Below are 21,949 nucleotides of genomic sequence, written 5' to 3' on the forward strand. Positions count from 1 at the left end.
GAGAGATATGCTGCAAGAGGAAATTTGAACATTCTCCAAAACAGTGGAAGTGGAAGAAAGAAAAGCATTTAGTTAAATGAACTCCCTTTAAAGTTAAAAATGCACTTTTATTAGGAACGCAGCTTCAAAAATCCACGCTTGATATTCTAAACACGCCTGCGTCTGTGGCTCATAGTTTATTTTGATGATACTCTCAACAGGGTGCTGTGAAAGGTTTAGGGCGCATACTTCAAAGACTTCAGGCACTCCAAATATTCATCAAGCAGGTCTGAATCAATTAGGCCTAATACAGCAAAAGCTATTAATGAACTGAATAGCATACGCCATCATCTGATGCTTAAAATAAACCTAGACTTGGCTTCAAGAAACACAACTAGCTTGTCTACAAACGAATATCCGTACAAGAACTAGCTTCCGCAGAGCTGTGAAATATTTACAGTCCAGACGTAGTGACCTGGTGGCTTGAGAGAAAACATTTATGGCTTTGTTTTATCAAAAATTAAACACGCCTCAGAGAAAGGGTACACAGAGAACCTGAGCAAATATATACACTCCATTTCAATGAAGTAGCCAGGCCGGGAGTGAACCATAAGGCCAAAAACCATGCATCAAACCCAAGTTAAACATGCTGATTGTCCATTTAATCTGTCCTCTCGCTCTGAATATTTGTTTTAATTGAAACGTATTAAATGCTTCTGAAATACCCCAGTGGTTCTGTATGTTTAACTGAGTCACGCTGTACATATCAACGACTCGTCCCCCGCCCACTCTTGTTCCCTTCTCTCGCCCGAGTCCTTTCATGTGAATTCCAGCCACACACACACACACACACACACAAATAGACAGACGCACCGTCGGCGCGTGCGCTGCATCAACGAGCAGTCGAGCGAGCCCGTCGCAGACGTAACCTTTATTCCTGCTATAGAGCCCTTAATTATCACCGCTCCGCAACCGGGGCGCTGCCAGACATGCACGGGCTCATTATGAACAGGGGCATATTATTTCACCTTGAAAAAAGCTATTAAAGCCAACCAGGAACGGCCGTGCTAAAATATTAATTCCAGGACATTCTGTTGAAGATCATTCAGAGTAATGGAAGCGAATTAGCTTTCTATTCGGATTCAAAGAATTGAGTCAACATCTCAGGTACGGTCATTTTATTTGACCAAGGATGTTTGCTCAGGTCATGTGCCCTTCGGTTGAGGGCGCGGACAGAATGCGTGTTAGCCGCATTTCACAATCTGTAGCATCTGCTGCGTCGTCCCCCTTTGCAGCCACAACAGAGGGTCTGAAATAGACCGCCTGACAGAGCCCAGCATCCCATAAACAATATCCACTCAACCGCAGTGGACACACTGAGCACCGCTGTCGGCAGCCAGCAGACGTTATCTACAGATTTGTGTGTTTGCTGGAAAAATACTAGAGTTATCTTTCTGAATGGTGCCTTTTGGCTTGAAAATGACATATTATTAAGCAACCAAAGGTTTTTGACAGTCCCAAATCAATGCAGACGTACAATACAATGGATGACTAGCTGTTTATTGAGGTTGACTAGTTCATCTAGATTTTTCTCGTTGTCTAGCTGAGACGCTGTTTTTAAGGAGATGTATTAAGGAACACATCTTCCCAAATGGGGTTTAGCATGCTAGTAGTATGCTTTGCTTTAGTGTGCCAACAGTCATAGTAACTGTTACAGTATCTCTCTTCATCCAGTTTATAACATCGCTGCCATAGCCATCAAAACACCTCTTTTGTAATGAATCTACAGTTTTGAACACAATATTTTAAGACTTTTCAAGTTAAAAGCAGCTCACATTTTGAAAACAAGGACTGGGCGATATGGCCAAAAATATTATCACAATATTTTTTTCCATATACCGACGTCGCTATTTATCACAATATTAATTTACTATTAATGGGGAAGGACATGCTTTCCTCATATTTGTTAGGCCTAGATAATTAATGTAAATATGTAAACTTGTTTGTTCACAATTAAACTCCACAGAGTTGCTACCATTTCATTTGGAGCCCATAAAATCCATTTTATTTTTTCCCTAAATTCTGTGTTTTGGGATTCAGTGATTTATGATTTAATACAATTTAACAATTTAATCGAGCTTTTAAAATGTAATCAAATCAAATTTGACAATTCATTTTACAACAAAACATGGATGAAAAATATCTTGGTTGTATGATATTCCTTAGAAATAATAATATTATTATTATTACTTTGAGAAGTACATTTTAGTATAGAGTAGTGTTACATTCCTGTCATAATTTCTTGAAGGTAAACCGAACTTTTATTTTGACGATTTTTGTGAAGATCGTTTAGTTTCAGTTTCACTGTGTATTTGAAAATATCCAGAGCTTATCATCACAAATTTTATCACAATCTCAGTATGATACTGTTTATCGCCCAGCCCACATCTCAATGCTTTTTATTGAGCGGTTACTTTAACATATACTGTGTGAAAGTCCTTTAGAAAAAGTGTCTGATTGAGTCTGGTGGATGTCCTTAAAGGGACAGTTTACCAAAAAATTATTTATGTCATTCCAAACCTGAATGACTTTCGTTCTTCTGTGGAACACGGACGATAAATATTTTAATATAAAAAAATGAGATTTAAAAAAAATATATATTTTATTTTGTGTTTAACAGAAGAAAGAAGCGGTTTAGTAAGGGAGAGTAAATGATTTTTGGGTGAACTACCCCTTTACGACATCAGTACACTAGTCAACCCTTCAAAAATCCTTTGAAACCTGTCAAAACCCTTACTAAAGAGTTAAAAACAGTTTACTATACTGTATGTGAATGCTTCTAAAAACATGCAATTGAACATTTTACTTTTCATCTAAACAAAGTTAACTGCGAGTTGGGTAACACTTTATTTTACAGTGTCCTTGTTACATACGTTATATGTACTTACCGTAGTACTAGTAATAAGAGTAAATTATGCATATTTACATGCAACTAACCCTAAACCACATCCTAATCCTACCCTAACCCTATAGTAAGTACATGTAGTTGCTTAATATTACTCAGTACTTAAATGTATAATTACACTGTAACAATGACACCTTAAAATAAAGTGTAACCGCGAATTGCTATTATTATTAATTGTACCGTCAAATCTGCCCAACAATTTAATTGCTCAGCAAAAGAGCACCTTTCAAAAAACCCTATAAATCTCATTCGCTAAGTCCCCTTGAAAGACGCAAAAGATGAAAGATTGAAAAACACCGATCTGAGATGTGGAGAAATACCTGGTAAATGGAACAATAAGAGGAAAATCAATACTTCTCATCTTGATCCCAGTCACTGTCAAAGCAAATCCAAATAGACACAGACAAATAAAATCATAATAACTCACTGCATTATTCAAATAGAATAGTTTGTGCTCCAGTATCTGACACTGATATGCAGATGCAGACAGTAACAAAAGAACATTAAATAATCCTGAAGTCAGATCAATGTTAAATCGACGTTAAACATGGAAATCGAACCTCTGAAAGAACAAAGTGTTAAAACTCAATCTTCTGGTCGATTTAAGTACACCTGCCCTGAACAAAACAGTTCAGACGAGGTTAGAGGAGCAAAACCAATCTGTAAAAATGATGGTCCATTTGTCTCTACAGACCGCTGTTATACATTCCTATTAAAATGCAGGCATTAAAATGTCGACTTTCTCTAAGGAGACAAATTGTCGAGCTGTCTGTTTGAGACAGGGCAAGCGCTTGTGTTTCTGGAGTGGGCCACTGGAAGTGGCTTTGATTAATGGCAGGCCAGAGCAGAGCTGCTAGAGTACCTTTCCCACTGAGAGAGCAATTCAGGGGCTGATGTGTGCAATCGGATACTAGAGCACTGCCAAATTACCAATGAGGCGGCTTTAAAGGAAGTCTTCCCCGATGCAGTATGAGAAAACCCTATGAAGCATGAATGAGAAAACAGAATCACTTCACACAAACCCACAAACAAATGTCCATTCATCAAGATAGCTGGGTTGTTCTGGGTGGTTGCCAAGTCAAAAAAAAAAAAAAAAAAAAAAAAATATATATATATATATATATATACATATATATATATATTATCTTTTTTTCCTTAAGATTGTTCAAAACACAACACTTAAGAATTCCTAAAAAAAAAAACTTCTTAAAAAATCATTGTAAATAACGTGAAATTCAGTAACAACTCTTCAAAAATGTCAAATATAGACCTTGAATAACATCGTAACCTCTTAAGAATTTCTCAAGATTTGTAGTTAATCTATTAATCTAAGACTTTGTGATTTTGCTTTATCATCCACCAGTTGAAAATGGTTTGTTAATGACTTTTTGAGTAATAGCACAACTCTACTCATGATTTGAGGCATCATTAATGTCTGTATAACAAACAGAAGAGGGATAAGTTGCACACAGATGTTTAATACTTTAGGCTGGAATTTGCTGTTTTTGTTAAGATACCAAACAAACCACAACAAAATAATTTAACATAATGTGGCACAGGCTGTATATAGTATTAAAACCATGTTTGGCAGCGGCTTCAGTGACATTCTTCCTTGCAAGGCTAGAGAGGGAAACTGGAGAGATTCTCAGCAAATTGGGAAGTGTTCAATTTACCCGTGCATTGGATGCTCAGTGACCTTACGGCATTGTGCGAGCGAGGCCAGTGCCATTATGACAGTACGAGTACATCCTCACAGCTGACTGTACTTCCCTCAGGGTCTATTGAAAGATTGCCGCTGGTAATTTCACAGAGTTCTGTCTAGAAAGCTTCTAACGCTGTTATGGAGGTTGGAAATGCTGCCAAATGTTGTCTGGGAACATGGTGTAACAACAGTGTGGTGATCTACTATCATTTTGTACTGAACATGTAGATACTTAGCTGAGCACCATGCACCACGGCCTCTCAAACAACGTTATTATTCTTTTAAACTCAGTTTCCAGGTAAGGTTATGTGTCTCACTCAAGGTCAATGTGACACTGCGCAAACAAGTACTATGGCAGCAATAACAGTCTTTTTTTTTTTACACAACTGCTCAAATTTGACTCAGTGGCCTTGATAGTATGCTGAATCCCTGACCTTTAAACTTATCTGAGTATTTTTCTAATCTTTAAACACTAAACATTTAATTTTAGGGTTCACTCAGTGTACTGGAGTATCTCTCATATGTTATTGGTTTAAATGGGTAATTCATTACAACAATTTGAGCCTAATGACACTAATCTATCTATCTATCTAGAAATAAGAAAATGATTCAATTGCAGTGTTTACATCAAATGTGTAGTCATCAATCTCAAATTGTTGTAATGAATTACCCATTCCTAGATAGATAGATAGATGGTTAAATAGATAGATAGATGGTTAGATAGATAGATAGATAGATAGATAGACAGATAGATAGATAGATAGATAGATAGATAGATAGATAGATAGATAGATAGATAGATAGATAGATAGATAGATAGATAGATAGATAGATAGATAGATAGATATTTAGTCATTTTACTGGAACACAAGACAAAATACTGATTAACAAAATGTTTTTTGACAGTTTAAGTATTACAATATTGTGTAACTATTAAAATACTGAATGGCTTAAGTTTTACAGTAGTTACATTAAATGAACAGCAGTAATTTCTGACATCTTTGTAAGACTATGAATGATTCAAAGCCCATCTTTAGCCAGAATACTATGTATTTTTGCATTTTCTTCAAGCTTACATACACTATAATGATATGCAGGTATATTTGCGTAAGCCCAAGACTAAAGCGGCCACTATAAACACTTTCAAAAGGAAAGGGCTGGATGTAAACTTTGACTCTTTCTCTCAGTGAGCCAACAAGAGCTCTGGCACAAAGGCCACATTACGCTAACTGTGTGGAATTAGTGTGAAATGCAGGCTACCGGTCATCATCTGAGGATTAAACTAACCTTTTACTTTGATCAGGAGTTTGGGTTACAAGGGCACAGACAGCAAAACATGTGGCCGAGCCAACAAAATCAAAGTTGTTTGTATTTTGGCATATTACGCTAGAGTTTAGGAACTGTGACTAAAGTCACTGTTTTCAGCTGAATCTCAGAGTCGCCAATCAATAAGTCACCCAACCCCCAAGGCTACGGCCAGAGCTACGAAAACAGGCGCACACACATACTCAAACACACAAAAGAGGGTCTGAACACAAGAACAATGCGTGAAAGAGAAGAAAAAACACCCTCAGGGCGCCAAAGGTCAGAAGTTTGACCCGACCCTAAAGAGTTGACCTGTATAGCAGTGATAAGGGCTGAAAGAGCCCTGTCTTTGCCTGATAGCAGGCTTTGGGGTGAAAAGATACTAAAGGGCTTAAAGTCTTGACCAACTGGATTCCAGAGGTCTGCGGAGAAGACAGAAGTTTAAAGATCACTGGGTGGCCATAGTCTTGTGGGACAGGAAGGGCTTGAAGCGCTAATGAAGCTTGACCAGGGCAATGCTCTCTGAAAACATATCTTCTCCGGAGGCTGGGTTATCCATTAATGGGCTCAATGTGTTTTCTTTGGCCCCTTCTACACTGTGGATCCTTATAAATGTCATGCTAATCTTTCAGTGGATTCATGATCTATCACTAGAGCTATCTTTACAAATCTAAAATAGTTTGGGGAACACATGCACCATTAACTATGACTTTTGCCTCAATTAACTCCTAATTAACTGCTTATTTAGTTGTTAACTTAACGAATTAGGTAGGATTAAGGGATGTAGAATATGGTCATGCAGAATAAGGCATTAATATGTGATTTATAAGTACTAATAAACAGCCAATACTAGTAATATGCAAGCTAATAAGCAACTAGTTATTAGTGAGAATTGGTCCCCAAACTAAAGTGTTATATTTAATTTATTACAGGCATTAATAGACAAAACTGAGTGAGGTTAATTCTTAAAACACTATTTGCCACACAATTCGGCTTCTCAAGTAAATTGATCTTTTAATAAAAATACATAATTAAACCTAAAATACACCTATTGTAACCTAAAATGGGTTGTTAAATGTGTTATTCAAGTAAAACTAAACATGACTTGAAGAGGTTCAGATCAGAAATAGCTTTTCACGTTGTATAGTCCATTTTGTTTCTTTAACTTGCTATTATATAGACAGGCATCTAAAAGCTCAGATCCCAACATAGATAAAATAAACTGCAGCGTATGATTACCTGTGATAATCTTAATCAGGTCAACCAAACTTCCTGTTAAGAGGACATATACAGTGTCCTCTCAGGAGACTACTGGTATGTAAGTTAGGGCTGCTGTTGTGGTTAACAGAGGATAAAGGGAGAGGCTGAGTAAACAAAAGGTCATCTGAAGCAACAGTTGAGAAGACAATAGATGAGCTCTAAGCCTGGTGTGTGAAAGACACTCATTATCTCTGTGCTTTAGTTTCTTTACTATTGAACTGCCGTATGTGTACATTACTGTTCATAAGTTTGGGACTGGAATTTTTTTAAAGAAGTCTCTTATGCTCACTGAGGCTTCGTTTATTTGATCAAAAATACAGTAAAATAACAGTTATGTATTTTAATATATTTTAAAATGGAATTTATTCCTGTGAAACCAAAGCTGCATTTTCAGAAGTCATTACTCCAGTCTTCAGTGTCACATGATCCTTCAGAAATCATTCTTAAAGTGCTTCTAAATATTTTTGTGGAAGTAATGATAATTAGCTTTGCCATTATAGGAATAAATTACATTTTAACATCATAAAACAGAAAAAATATTTGTAATTATATTATTACTTCACATATTACTGTTGTTACTGTATTTTATTAAATAAATGCAGTCTTGGTGAGCATAAGATAAATCTGTTGAAAACATTAAATATATATATATATATATATATATATATATATATATATATATATATATAGGCTATATTATAATATATATCAGTGTATATATATTTTATATACCTAATTTAAATATTAAATATAAATATAAATATATATAGATATATATATCTATATCTCTATATATCTAAATATATATATGGCGTGCAGACAGTGGTGTTCTGAAATAAGGAATAAGTCTGCATTTAATAAAAGAAAAATGCAGTAACAACAGTAAAATTATATATATATATATATATATATATATATATATATATATATATATATATATATATATATATATATATAATAATTATATATAATAATTATATTTTGTATGTTTACATTAACAATGTTATTAATGTTCTATTATTTAAAACCAAGCATAAATCTTATCAAGTTAGTGTTTTTAAGTGTTTTAATTTCCCCTCTGGGATTAAAAAAGGAAGTCTAAGTCTAAGCATTTTTACATATATTCCAAAATAATAACTAAATGAAATAATAATTTAAACAATATATTTTATTTGTGAACTGATGTTCAGGTTCAGCTGTAAGTTTTTATTAGTCAACTTATTTTCGGATCATCAGTCATCACTCTCGGTAAACACTGGTCACAGACACGAAGACGTATTTTTATTTTCACTAAAACCACGAGTCATCGTGTTTTCAGGCCATTTCAAAGTTGATTTGGATGTGACATAGCGGTGATATCTAAGTGAGTGAGTTGTTTACTTAATTTTTAAATAGTCTTCCCATTAACACCATTTATATCATTTTGATATCATTTTGTTCATTCAGACTGATTTATGAACATGGAATGCGTGAAAACAAGAGGCGGAATTTATCGCATGAAACCAATCGTATCCAATCATTACAATAATATCAAATCATATGGATATTGCCTCCTATCACATGACTTTTCCCCATTCATTCTCAATTACCCCCCAGCAAACCCAGTGAGTAGGCACTGTCTCCCTTGCCTCCTATATATCTATATTTCATCTGTCTTTCTTGACCTCTCTCTGTCTCTCAATCTCACTCTGTTTGCTCTATAACAAAAGATCTAATTAGAGCTGTGAGCGCCGAGGCCAATGCGAGTGCTCAAGGATCTCCCACTTCCAGGGATTCCTAAGCAGCCGAGCTGATCTGTGTCCCTAGAGCCCCTGCACACATCACTCGCCTCCCTGCCGCCCACGGTAGATTGTGAGTACACATCAGCGGCAGATCAAATCCACTCAGTGGAAGCAGCACATTCCTCGGCTCGACCACGGGGCAGAAATGACATGCATGACAGGAGCGAGACCAAGCGCAGCGGCTTGCATAGGTCTCAATCCAGAGGAGAGTGTGTTTGTTGCACGACTGTTGTGATGTCCACCGCTATCGCATTTATGTCAAATGGCTGGCTGTGTTTAGACTCGTTCCAGAGGACTGGGAAGGCTTCGGCGGATCTGGGTTAAGATTCACGACTTTGAGGGCCTCTCGCAATTGGGGCAAAAGTTTAACTGGTATTGGTATTGGGTCGCCTCACCATGACCACAATGACCCTGTGGGGCCCCGGGGCTTTCATAACGTCCTGTGTGCAAGTCAGATGTCGGCGGATCTTAACATCTGTCACTGTTCACAAACCAGAAAGAGGGCAAGTTGAGTTTATGTACAAATATTAGCGACTGACTAGCCTACTGACCTACTGTCTGGATGTGATTACTGTATTGTCATCTTAACCTTGTTACTGACTTTGATTTGGCGAACATAAAAAAAAAAAAAAAAAAAAATCTATATATATATATATATATATATATATATATATATATATATATATATTATTAAACCTTTTTTTTCCAAATATGTTAAGAAATAATATAATAAAATATTATGCGGTAACACTTTAGTTTAGGGTCCAATTCTCACTATTATAGTTGCTTATTAGCATGCATATTACTAGGATATTGGATGTTTATTAGTATTTATAAAGCACATATTAATGCCTTATTCTGCATAACCATATTCTACATCCCTAATCCAACCCAATTCATAAACTTAACAACTACCTTATTAACTATTAGTAAGCAGTAATTAAGAGTTTATTGAGGCAAAAGTCATAATTAATAGTAAGTAATAGTGTTTTAGTGTTTTAAATGTTTTAGCGCCACACTGGAATGGAGAAAATCTGATAGGACGTGTTCGTCAGGTCTCAGACAGGAAACCCGGGTCAGTGTCACTGGGTTCAGCTCAGCATTTGTGGGAATGAATGAAAGAGTATCAGGTGCACTGCAATACACACAACGTGTGGCCACTTTATCTGTGTCTGACAGAAGGCTAAAGTCACTATCAGACCATCTTCACCACAGAGACTAAGGAGAGCGGTGCAGGGTTATCTTCCACTCTGATAAATACAGATAAAGCACAACCTACTGTTTGAGAGTCCAAGTTTAAACTGCACGGCCATCAGTCAAGCCCAAACCAATAAAACTGCAATAAGGATGGGCTTTGCTTGACGAGTAATGGGTTTCATATGTCAACTACGGCAATAAATATTTTATTTTGACATACGGCATGACACCATTTGGATGTCCACCAAGTGAAAGCGTGAGGACGTTCTGCGCAAAAACAAAAATGGACTGATTTTATGAATATGTATTGGTCGTTTTAGTTTAGAAAAATTAATCCATCTGAGCAAAGCTGCTCCTGGCTGATCATTTTGACAGAGACAAGCCACAGGTTATGGAGGAAAGGTCATGGTCAAGCAGTACTAAACAGCACTTCTTTTCTGCACAGGAAGACCTCGCTCTTTCTTTTGTGAAAAGACAAGGTCTTCCTGTGCAGATCTGGCAGACATTTCTATCCTGCGCAGCACTGCTTTCAACAAGCCTGAGGAAGTACATTAAAGGGACAGTTCACCCCAAAATGAAAATTCTGTTGTCATTTACTCAACCTCATGTTGTTTTACAGTAGACTTGCATAACTTACTTTCTTCTGAAGACCACAAAAGCACAACATTTTGTTCAGTAAGTCTTTTCCACACTATATACATGCGCTAAATGGAAGTCTTCCAATATTGTGCTCACGTCTTTTGCTACGTCACGTGAAAATGAGAGAGACTTTGCATTTTTTCCGCATTCCACTGTTCGAATCTCACGTTTTTCAACGTAAAAACGCCTTCGCTAGACGGATGACCTTCTTCCGTGTGTTCGCATCTTCCAGTGCTCAAGTTAAGTTCAACTTTTTTTAAAACATGTCTTCAGGACCTTTTTTTTTCCATTCCATTGCTCGCGTTTTGTGTTTTTCCAACGCAAATGTCTTTCGTGTTTTTTGGCGCCAAAAATAATTTTAAATCATCAGTTTTGGTCACCGTTCACTTTGATTGTATGGAAAAGAGCAGTGTGAACATTCTGCTTACTTTCTCTTTTTGGGTTCCACGGAACGAAGAATGTCATAGGGTTCCATTCCTTACATAAATATAAATAACATGACAAGCCAACAGGAAAGCCTCAAATAACTTCACTCACCTGTGTTGTTCAGCAGCTTCAGTATCAGGCAGCTCCATATCACACACCTCGCATCGTTCTTTCTGGGTTTGGACCTCCTGCTTCACACTGGCTGTGAAATCCCCGAGCTTGCTCAAGAACTCCCTCTGAATCAAGCTCTGATGGAAAAGCCCCCCATATGCACTGAAATCCATCGACATGGCCAGGGAGGATGGCACATGTAGCGACGAGGCCATGGATACAGGCAAGGGCAGCATGCTTTCGCTCTTATGGTTGGATGGGATAGAGCACAGCGAAGCGAAATGTCTATCAGCCAGACTGGCCATATTGACCAGAGCCGCTTGGCTGTTGTCTCCTTGGGAATCAGCAGAACTATCTGCGGAGTGGAGCTCGCGGGCACTGGTGATGACGCTGCCTCTGGTCGGGGTTCCAGGAGTGTCCCGGTGCTGCCTGGAGTCTCCACCGCCCTCCCCGTTCCTGGGGAAGCCGCCTTCGTGTTGGTAGTCCTCGTCTACCTGCATCATCTCAGTTTTGATCTTATCCAGCAATGGAGATGCCTTCCCAAGGTTATGGGAGAAACTCTGGGCCATGTTGCCTTGGAGGACGGACTGACCCATGCTCATCAGGCCCTCTACGGCTGCTTTAGTCGGACTGCTGGTTGAAAGACCCAGCTGGGCAGACTCTGAAGATCTCGTATCGACCATGCTAACCAGGGCCAGGCGATGGCGGGCGGCAGCACCATAGCCGGCGTCCTGTATGGAATGCTTTTTAGAGATAAATGTGCTCTTAAGGTACTTGATCCTACGGTCATCAACATTTTCTGCACCGTTCTCATTCATGTTCACATCTGTGTCGTTCTCTTCGGATGCCTGGATGGTTTCCAAGATCCTCAGGCATTGCTCCTCCAAGTACTCTATCTCTAAAATCTCTGCGGCGTACAGCAGGTCGTCCAGGTCTTCCAGCCTGGCTTGGAGCGTGGCGGTGTAGGCGTACTCCAGAATCTGCTGGAAGGTCTTTGGTGAGAGGAAGTCCAGAGTGTAATGTTGGCTGTTGCGGTGGAACAGGATCTCAAACATCTTACTAGCACATGCAAGCACGGTTCTGTGTGCATGGAACTCCTGGCTGTCGACCATGATGACCACATCACACAATGTCCCAGAGAGGCGCATCTGGTTGGCCTTCTGCAGGAGCGATGCGGGGTGGCCGGGGTTCTGGAGGTGGATCGCACCCATTTTAGTCAAATCCATTACATCGACATTTACCGAACCATCTCACAGATTTGCTTCTCTCCTTGAGTGCTCCTGTAAACGTCAATCAGTTATGTCACAAAAACAAGAATGAGCACAAAATACACTACGTGGTATGTGCAATGCTCAGTTCATTCATCTCTGTTACACAGGTCATGTTAATCATCACTCAAACAGGTTTACTCAGTGTTTTGAGAAAAAGACAAAGGGGCGTTGTTGTTGTTGAACCTCCTAACAGAGACACTGGCCAATCATCACAAAATGTACTTAATATTATGCAATCGCAGTGATAGTAGTGTAAAGCTGCCAGGTGAAAATTAACTGACGGCATTCGACATATGCCTGAGGGGAACTTGCAATTGCAATATTGCTCTTTTGGCAAGAAGCATAATTCGTTTTAACTGTGCCTTTAATTTTGTAGTAACACTGAGTGACATTCCTGCGGTAGAAAAGAATAAAAACTCACCGCAGGAGTGACATTTTAATCGCACATCTGTTGTGACTCTGCTCTATAAAAACTGATAAGGCTAATTGTCTAAGCAGTTATATATTACTTAAAGATCATCTAATCCTAATGCAGATTTTTTTGTGATAAAGTGTTCAATAACCAATTCAGACACAATGATAACTAATAATGATAGTGAGAATTTTTTGTAAGTTTCACATAAGCATGAATGTACAAAGCCAAATAATTTATAATAAAAAAAGTTTAAAAAAATTAATTATTAATAAAATTATTTTGTTGTTGTTATTAATTGCCATTTATTGTTAGTCCTAATATTAAGGAAGTGTTAATAACTGATTAAGGAGTTCAAAAGATTCAATCAAAAGATTATCTGTAATATTTCATATTTATTTATTATTGTATTATTTCAGAATATCAACAAGTAGTTTGAAAATGAAAATATATAAAACGTAAAAAGTCCAAAATTTCCTGAAGAAATTGCATTTAGCTTTTATATCAAACCTCAAGATTAGAATTTTTTTTTTTTTTTTTTTTTTTTGGCGTGCGCGCGCGAGTGAATTGCATTCGAGACATTATGGGCATCTGACATGGTATTAAAAAGCTGTCGTTGGTAATAAACACTTTATTTAAGAACAACGACTTGAACGACATGAAGGGGGAAAAGGTACGGATGCACCTTGTCCTTCATGACAATCCCGAATAGGCTGAACACTCATAACCACACAAATAGCCTGCCCTACACCGATACCGTGAGTTACAGTTTATTGAACTCACATATCTATCTATCTATCTTTGACTATATTACATTTACGATTATATTAGGCTTGCAAATTATGCCAATAAGCAACAGATCTGAGACAGCGGAGACAGTCGTTTTTCCTCGGTGCAACAGTCTGCTTGTGTTTCAAAATTATCTTTACTGTATGCACCTGATTGACAAGTTGTTTTAAGCAACATTTACAACTGTTTGTTAATAAATGTAATCATTTTATAACACGTGTCCTGAAAGCATAAATGAGCATGCAGGAGACAAGAGCACTTGGCGCGTGCTATATCTAAAGACAAGAAACAAGTTGCATCCTCAACGCAATATTAACTGATTCTCGCGGCACTTTAACCAACTAATAAGCATTTATATCGTCGGATTCAGCATCTGGAAGAACACATTAGGCTTAACCGGTGAAGTTATTGTCACTTACCTGCAATTGGCGCGTAAATTGAACACTTGTTATTAAGGTATCAACATACTGACGTTCAGAGGAGCCGCTTCACGCGCACTACACTCGCCGTTCGGATTCCAATCATCATCATCAGCGTGACGTCAAAGCAATGGCTCGCCGTTCACTGAGGCGCGCCAAGACACCGCGCGCAGGAACCCTATGATTATTAAGGCTTTTAGAATGGTGCTGGTGGGGGAAAAAAACATCACTGTGGTGTTCCGTTCACTGGAATTAACCCACAACTTCAAGTGATTTACATTTTACTGATGTTAAAGTATTAGGACCAACTTACAGCGAAATACAGCCTGGCATGCAGTCCACTTACACTTCTCTCAGAGGATGTTTAACTTTAAAGAGCATGACTGCATTGAAAGAGATTAGCTTGACCATGAATGAAGATCAAAAAAAGAATGCACGAGAAGAATAAGACCACAAACGAAAGCAGTGCAGTGAATGTAAAGACCTCATCTTCATTTCCCAGTCTTATCTGAAGACACGCAGCTTCATTCCCTAAACGTGCAATAACAGTGAAGGATAACCTAGAAAACATTAGAGCCTCAGTGTTATCCTGTCTACTTAATTGGGAAGTTCGCTCCAAACCTGTATGATTTTATTTATTCTGTTAAAAGAAGATATTCGGAAGAATGTTTGTAACCAGACAGTTGACGGCACCCATTGACTTCCATAGTATTTTTTTTTCCTACTATGGAAGTCAATGGCTACAGTCAACCTTCTGGTTACAAACATTCTTCAAATTAAATTCTTTTTAGTTCAACAGAAGTAAGAAACTCATACAGGTTTGGAACAACTTGAGGGTAAGTATTAAGTAATGACAAAATTGTATTTTTTTTGGGTGAACTATCCCTTTAAAATGGCAACCCCTTATTATTACAGTATGTTGTTGACTTTAGTTTTTTTTAAAACAATGAAACCACAAAAAAGTATGATCTTCATCTCCAGCCAGCTACACGTAGGCTATGATGATTTTACTTTAAGCACCACAAAAACCAAAAACAAGTTTTAAATCAGAAAATTATTTAATTTATTGACATAATATGAAAAACCTATGAGATTATTACAAAAATATATGAATTGTTCCACGTTAAGCATGTTAGTGTTTAGTATGTTTATGTGAAAGCACGTGCGAATGCGTAGTGACCTCGTCTACTAATATCTGAGGCTGATGAAATAGCGCCTCCTGCTGGGCAAGTTAAATCATTGATACGCTCTTAAAAATAAAGGTTCATTATTGGTTCCACGAAGAATCTTTAACATTCATGGAACCTTTTCATTGCAAAAAAAGGTTGTTTTTTTTTATAGTGGAAAAAGTTTTTTAAATTGTTCTTTACATTAAGATTTTTTTTTTCGTTTTAAGAATTCTTGACTCAAAGGTTATAGTGGAATGTTCTATGACCACTTTTAGAACCTTTATTTTCAAGTGTATGTGGGTATTTTCTCAGTGTCAAGGGAGGGAATATTAATTATAATACAAACAATAATAAATAAATAAATATATTAGTAGTGACAAATAAATAACCCATATTCCATTACTATCGTCAAAATGGGATCTCTTCCAGACAGTGGAACACGTCTACATAACATTTCTGCCCTTTTAAATTTTATTTTTGATGAGTGTTGGCGAATAGTTACTGCCATTTTACTGTAGTAACAATAACTATAATAGCCTATTTTTGATGGTATCCATGATAATTGTGTACAAACATATATAAATGCTTGTTTATAATGCTTAAAATGAAAACGAGAGTTGAACACATTTTAAAACATTCATAAATCCCCTAAATCGAAACATAGATTTGCTGTTAGAAGACAAGCATCTGGTAGCCTATTCCACAAACACAACAAACTATTAAGAGAATCTTTAATGTTTTAATGAGTTTAATCAAAATGTGTTAGAACAACACAATTTACAACACGTTCTTTGCTTATCATTGTAAAGCTCACCCATACTTCTATGTCACGGGTCAAATCCCCATAGGCTATACATGGAACGATTTACATTTATGGGGCAAACTGGCAGTGAACAACTTGTGTACAGTGGGCAAACAAAATTATCTTCCATTCTCCCCAAAACATTATAGAAAGCATAGTAATCATGAAAGTACCCAGAACAGACACCATTTCTCTACCAGACTGCCATGAACTGGCTCAAGTGAGGTCGCACAATTCGGGCCAGAGATGGGCAAGCAGACGGTCATGCAATGAGTGATGTCATAAGAACTCTTGTCAGAGTCACGTGTCCTATCAGTCCTGTTAACATACGTCATTTAATAAAAGGACAATCGGTGGTTACTGCAAAGCTATGTAAACTTTCTTGAAAAAAAAAAAAAAAAAAGAACAGAAAAGACAACAACAGCAAAAAAATAAATAAAACAAATAAAAAATCTCAATAACACAATCACAGTGCACAAGCTTGCAGGTGACAGTGTGAAACATTTCTTCAGAGGTGCACGCTATAAAAATGAGCAGATATTTAGTTTAAGTTGATGCTTTTTTTAGAAGCATGTTGGAAGAATGATTTAATGTATAAATCCCAAATATTAGAAACACACGATAACTGTAAAAACTGATCTAATAAAGACTCCAGTAGAGAATCAAATGGATAATTTAAAATCTTTATCAGACTTCCGGTCATATAACAGTATTTTTAAATATCTTACGATATTTTTGCCTTTACATAACGGCCATTGTGAGTAGGCTAATCATGATCCAAGAGGCATCCAAAACAGGTAAGTGTCAATAAAATATAATGATAATAAAATACAAAACTAACAACGAATCAAACCTAGCCCTCAAACACTCAAGATACAAAAATAAGAGAAATCATTTACATTTTAACAATGTACTATGCAAATAAAACGTTCATAATGAATAGATAATTCTCCTGAATAACTTGAATAACTTGATGCCCTGTTGTAATAATCATCCTTTTGACGGAAACATGAATGAAGAAACACAAGAACGTCTAAGAACATTTTTGAATAATATGAATTTGATTTCCGTTTAACTCCTCAAACAGAAATTTCTGTGTAGTACTCAACTCAACGAAAATGAAAGGAAATGCATACATGACTTCTGTCTGTAGAATATACACCGTTTTGTTCAGAAATTCATTAAGGGCACTATTAAACAAACACGTTCCTTGTCTCCACGACCCTTCTACTCCTCCATTCTTCTTTTCATGCTTTACTTTCAGCGTTGTTTGTTTGCGAGAGGGCGTTGGGTTCTGCTCCTGTGCCGGGCGCAACTTTCTTCAGCTCTGTGTTTTCGGTCGTCCTCCTCTCATCATCCAGAATTTTCCTGGGATTGAGACATTAAAGGGACAGTTCAGCCAAAAACAACAACATATTGTCATCATTTATTCACCCTCTTGTCGCTCCAAACCTGTATGACTTACTTTCTTCTGTCTGTTTCATGAATTATTCGGTTAATCGGGTTGACTAAAAGGTCTGAAGGATCCGTTTACGAATTGAACATCCATTTCTCAAGTTCAACTCATGCACTGACTCGAGTGTTTTGCGGAGGTTCACAGCTCACTGAAGCGACTGTTATCAACTATTTCAATGCTGATTCACAAGCTCTTGTTTTGATTTGATTCGGATTTGTTTTTACGTGTATGCCACGAAGACAACTTAAAGGGATAGTTCACCCAAAAATGAAAATCTAGGCTTTTATTCACATAATGAAGCTCAAGCATGTTCGCTTAATGTGCAAGAACCAATGAGGTTCATTCTCGTGTTACGCAGCACGTTTGAGCTTCTGCAAGAACCAATGAGGTACATTCTCGTGTTACGCAGCACGCTTGAGCTTCTGCAAGAACCAATGAGGTTCATTCTCGTGTTACGCAGCACGCTTGAGCTTCTGCAAGAACCAATGAGGTTCATTCTCGTGTTACGCAGCACGTTTGAGCTTCTGCAAGAACCAATGAGGTTCATTCTCGTGTTACGCAGCACGCTTGAGCTTCTGCAAGAACCAATGAGGTTCATTCTCCTGTTACGCATCACGTTTGAGCTTCTTCCAAAACCAATGAGGTTCATTCTCGTGTTACACAGCACGTTTGAGCTTCTGCAAGAACCAATGACGTTCATTCTCGTGTTACGCAGCACGTTTGAGCTTCTGCAAGAACCAATGAGGTTCATTCTCGTGTTACACAGCACGTTTGAGCTTCTGCAAGAACCAATGAGGTTCATTCTCGTGTTACTCAGCACGTTTGAGCTTCTGCAAGAACCAATGAGGTTCATTCTCGTGTTACGCAGCACGTTTGAACTTCAGCAAGAACCAATGAGGTTTGTTTTCACGTGTGAACCAGTTTCGGTTGAGCTTCTGTTTATGTTCACTGATCAATGTTTATATGTGAATAAAAGCCTACATTTAATCTGTTCATCATATAAAGTGATCGAAAATTTGGACTAAACCACTCAATTCATATGGATTAATTTTACGATCTCTATGAACTTTTTGAAGCATCAAAGTGTCAGTTGCATAGCTGTCAATGGAGGGACAGAAATCTCTTAGATTTAATTTACATATCTTCATTTGTGTTTCGAAGATGAACGAAAGGCTTATGGGTTTGGAAGAAGAGTGAGTAAATAATGACAAGTATCATTTCTGGGTGAACTATCCCTTTAATAAAGACATTTCTAGCCATTATTTTGCAGTACGCAGTATTTTTATTATACACACAGCAAACTCACAATCACAACTCATGTAAAATATGACTTCTTATGTTGTGCACTGAAGATTTGCATTCCTGTTGCTGAAAAGCGGAACAGGGAAGCAGAACATTACAAAAACATACATAAAAAAAAATTAAAGGAGCCCAAACTATAATTAAGCGAGTTAGTACATCTACAGTATGGGAAGCGCTGTACAAATGAGTTTCCACACAGATTGAGCAGAGGCGTTTCTAGGCTTTCATCAGTACTGGGGCACAGGTCTCCTATCAAAAAGTGTGCCCATATTTTTATATCCTTACTTGATACTTTTATATATATATATAAATTGTCTTTACCTGCAGTAAAGTGTTGTTTGCACGTTGCTTTGTCGTTGACAAAAACATTTGCAAGTTTTGTTTCCTACAATAGATTGTAGATATCCACCTCATTCAGTTCTCTTTGTGTTTTGTCTTATAAAGTATCCTCTTACTCTTTTGGTGTGAGAAATTGGTGCGCGAGTGAACTGTCCGGGACAATCAAACTGAATTGTGAACAATTTCTGGCCTCTTTGCAAACCCGTTTGACCGATTAGATTAAACGAGTGATTCGTTCGCAAATCTGGCATCACTAGTTCAGATTATAAATGGCTGATAGAAAACTCACATGACTTGATTGCAAAAATATTATCAAAGAAAATGATTATCCGGTCAGAATACTGTAATCTCCATTGACAGACTGGATTTATTTATCAGTAATATTTTACTTGGGCACAGAGGTATTTCACTGGGACGCGTGTCCCAATATAAAGGTTCCATCGATACCCCTGGAATAAAGTAAAAGACTGATTCTAGGATTTTAAGAAATATTCTTAAATTTGGAACGACATGAGTGAGTAAATGACAGTTTTCATTTTTGACAACTTTTAAATGACTAAAACGATATACAGTAATGCATGCACATTCACCGATTCAAATGAACACATGCAGTGAAATTACAACAAACAAATAATGGCTACAACAAACACACACACAAACTAAGAGAACATCTAGAGAGCATCTAGAGATCCATACTCGTCCTGTGCTGGAGCAGATGGGCCACTGGAGCCAGCTGTCCCCACAGCATGTGACCCATCCTGCGGGACGTCTGTGTCTGGAGCCAGTGGAAGTTCTCCATCAATCTCAAGTTCATGATTCACTAAGGGAATAGCGACACTGCCCTGTGGGCTGATGGGATTTAAAGTGGCATGAGATGCACTCTGAACAGACTCGGGTGACTCTAATTCGTTTTCTGTGACTTTTGAGTTTACAACGTTGGGAAGGGAAGGGGGTCCTTCTGATGGGACCACTGGAGAAACCTCAGCTTGTGTTTTTGGGGCATCACCCAGGTCGACCAGGAGAGTAACATTAGCCGGGTCGGAGGATGAGATGGAGGGTTTGGTGTGAGTTTTTGGTGTGCTGCTGTCGGGTGGTGTCATATGGATGGGATCAGGAGGGTCAGAAGGGGGTGCTGTGATGCTGGAGGTGAGAGTGGTGCTCTCGCTAACTGGGCTGCTCTGGCTAAGGTCAAAGGTGTCAGTGTTTGTGTCTGAGTTAGTGGGTATGGAAAGAGGCAAGTCCACCACTGCGGCGGCAGTTCTTGTCCCTTGCCTGTAAGAACAGGAAACAGAGACACAGACGAGTGATGTCGACACTGAGGGGACATGCTGAGGGAGAGACACCAAACCATTGCAGGTGCAGAATGAGGTTACAACACGTATGCAATACTGATTTGAAATACAGTATTGCATGTATTGCAAGAGAGGTGATACCATCAGTGGTCACTAGAGGGAGTACTTGATTTAAAATATGAAATATGGGGAAAAGAGTGTAGGAAAATCCAGGATGATGTCAAAAACAACATGAAAACAAAATTGATTCTATTTACTTGCCCGTGCACATAAGTACAGAACTTTTTTAAAAGTTTTTCCATTAATATATAGGTCTTTCTGCACATTCAAAATGGCTTTTTTTCTGCTGATACAACAAAAAAAAAGTTTTTTTGCCTTTATTTAACAGAAAAGTGGAGAGGTGACAGGAAAATGCATTGAAAGAGAGAGGGAACAGGACGTATATGACCCCAGATCAGACTCGGATTCGGGTCTCCACAAGTACAAAAGCTGTTCATGTCTGGAGCCACTTTTCATGACCCAATGAAAGTTTGATAGACATTACCAGTCCCATTTCAGATCATTTTCCACCGATTATTTCATTTAGCTAAAAAATACATCAGATTACGGATGTTAAAGCTGCAGTGTATAATGTTTTACAATTATTAAAATGCTTTACACAAAGAAATAATAGTTCAGAATATTTTAAATCATGTATACTACAATTCAAAAGTTGGGGTAGAGAAAGAAGTCTCTTATGCTCAGCAAGGCTAAACAGTAATATTGTGAAATATTATTACAATTTAAAATAACTGTTTTCAATTTTATTATATATTTGAGCAAAAATATATTCCTGTGATGGCAAAGCTGAATTTTCAGCATCATTACTCCAGTCTTCAATGTCACATGATCCTTCAGAAATCATTCTAATATGCTGCTCAAGAAAAAATATCTTATTTTTAATGTTGAAAACAGTTCTGCAATCTAATATTTTTGTGGAAACCCTGTTCAAAAGAGCAGCATTCATCATTTGAACAATTTTTAATGCATCCTTGCTGAGTAAAAAACAAAAAAATCTCTCACTGACCCAATACTTTTGAAAGGTAGTCTAATAAAAACCGTTGAAACCACCAGACCAGGACACCTTTTGCTTGTTTAAAGAACTAATAATGGCACAGGAATTAGACACTGCAGCTTTAAAAATGCACTACAAATGTGGTTTCATGTTGTCTTTAAGTGTGAGAACTAACAAAGTGAGGTGGTTTGGAATGGGTATACTCAGGGTGTAAGAAACACTGCTTTAAAGGCATTGAAGATGTTCTGTGATAATGCCGATCAATAGCATCACTTCAAA

At 37.6% G+C, this 21,949-nt stretch overlaps 2 protein-coding genes across 12 annotated transcripts in view; both read right to left on the reverse strand.

Moving 5' to 3' along the window:
* The window catches only part of zbtb16b (zinc finger and BTB domain containing 16b), a 49,920-nt gene extending 35,154 nt beyond the window's left edge, over positions 1-14,766 (reverse strand). Inside the window, exons 1-3 of one of the 2 annotated variants that reach the window (XM_084127407.1) lie at positions 14,570-14,766; positions 14,257-14,434; positions 11,366-12,645 (exon numbers count right to left, since the gene is read on the reverse strand). In XM_084127407.1, the coding sequence (XP_083983533.1) occupies positions 11,366-12,591 (1,226 nt within the window). In that variant the 5' untranslated portion in view covers positions 12,592-12,645; positions 14,257-14,434; positions 14,570-14,766. Of the gene's footprint in view, positions 1-11,365; positions 13,297-14,256; positions 14,435-14,569 lie in introns of those variants that run through there. The other variant, XM_084127408.1, reaches the window with a different exon arrangement.
* Positions 14,767-16,155: 1,389 nt separating this feature from the next.
* Positions 16,156-21,949, reverse strand: part of ncam1b (neural cell adhesion molecule 1b) — a 97,966-nt gene continuing 92,172 nt past the window's right edge. For 7 of the 10 annotated variants that reach the window (XM_084126265.1, XM_084126264.1, XM_084126263.1 and 4 more), the window contains 2 exons: positions 20,021-20,596; positions 16,156-17,595 (listed from right to left, as the gene is read on the reverse strand). In XM_084126265.1, the coding sequence (XP_083982391.1) occupies positions 17,475-17,595; positions 20,021-20,596 (697 nt within the window). In that variant the 3' untranslated portion in view covers positions 16,156-17,474. The remainder of the gene's footprint in view (positions 17,596-20,020; positions 20,597-21,949) is intronic. The other 3 variants (XM_084126259.1, XM_084126267.1, XM_084126266.1) reach the window with 1 other exon arrangement.

This window comes from Abramis brama (assembly GCF_963993115.1).
Source record: "Abramis brama genome assembly, chromosome: 10".
NCBI lineage: Eukaryota > Metazoa > Chordata > Actinopteri > Cypriniformes > Leuciscidae > Abramis > Abramis brama.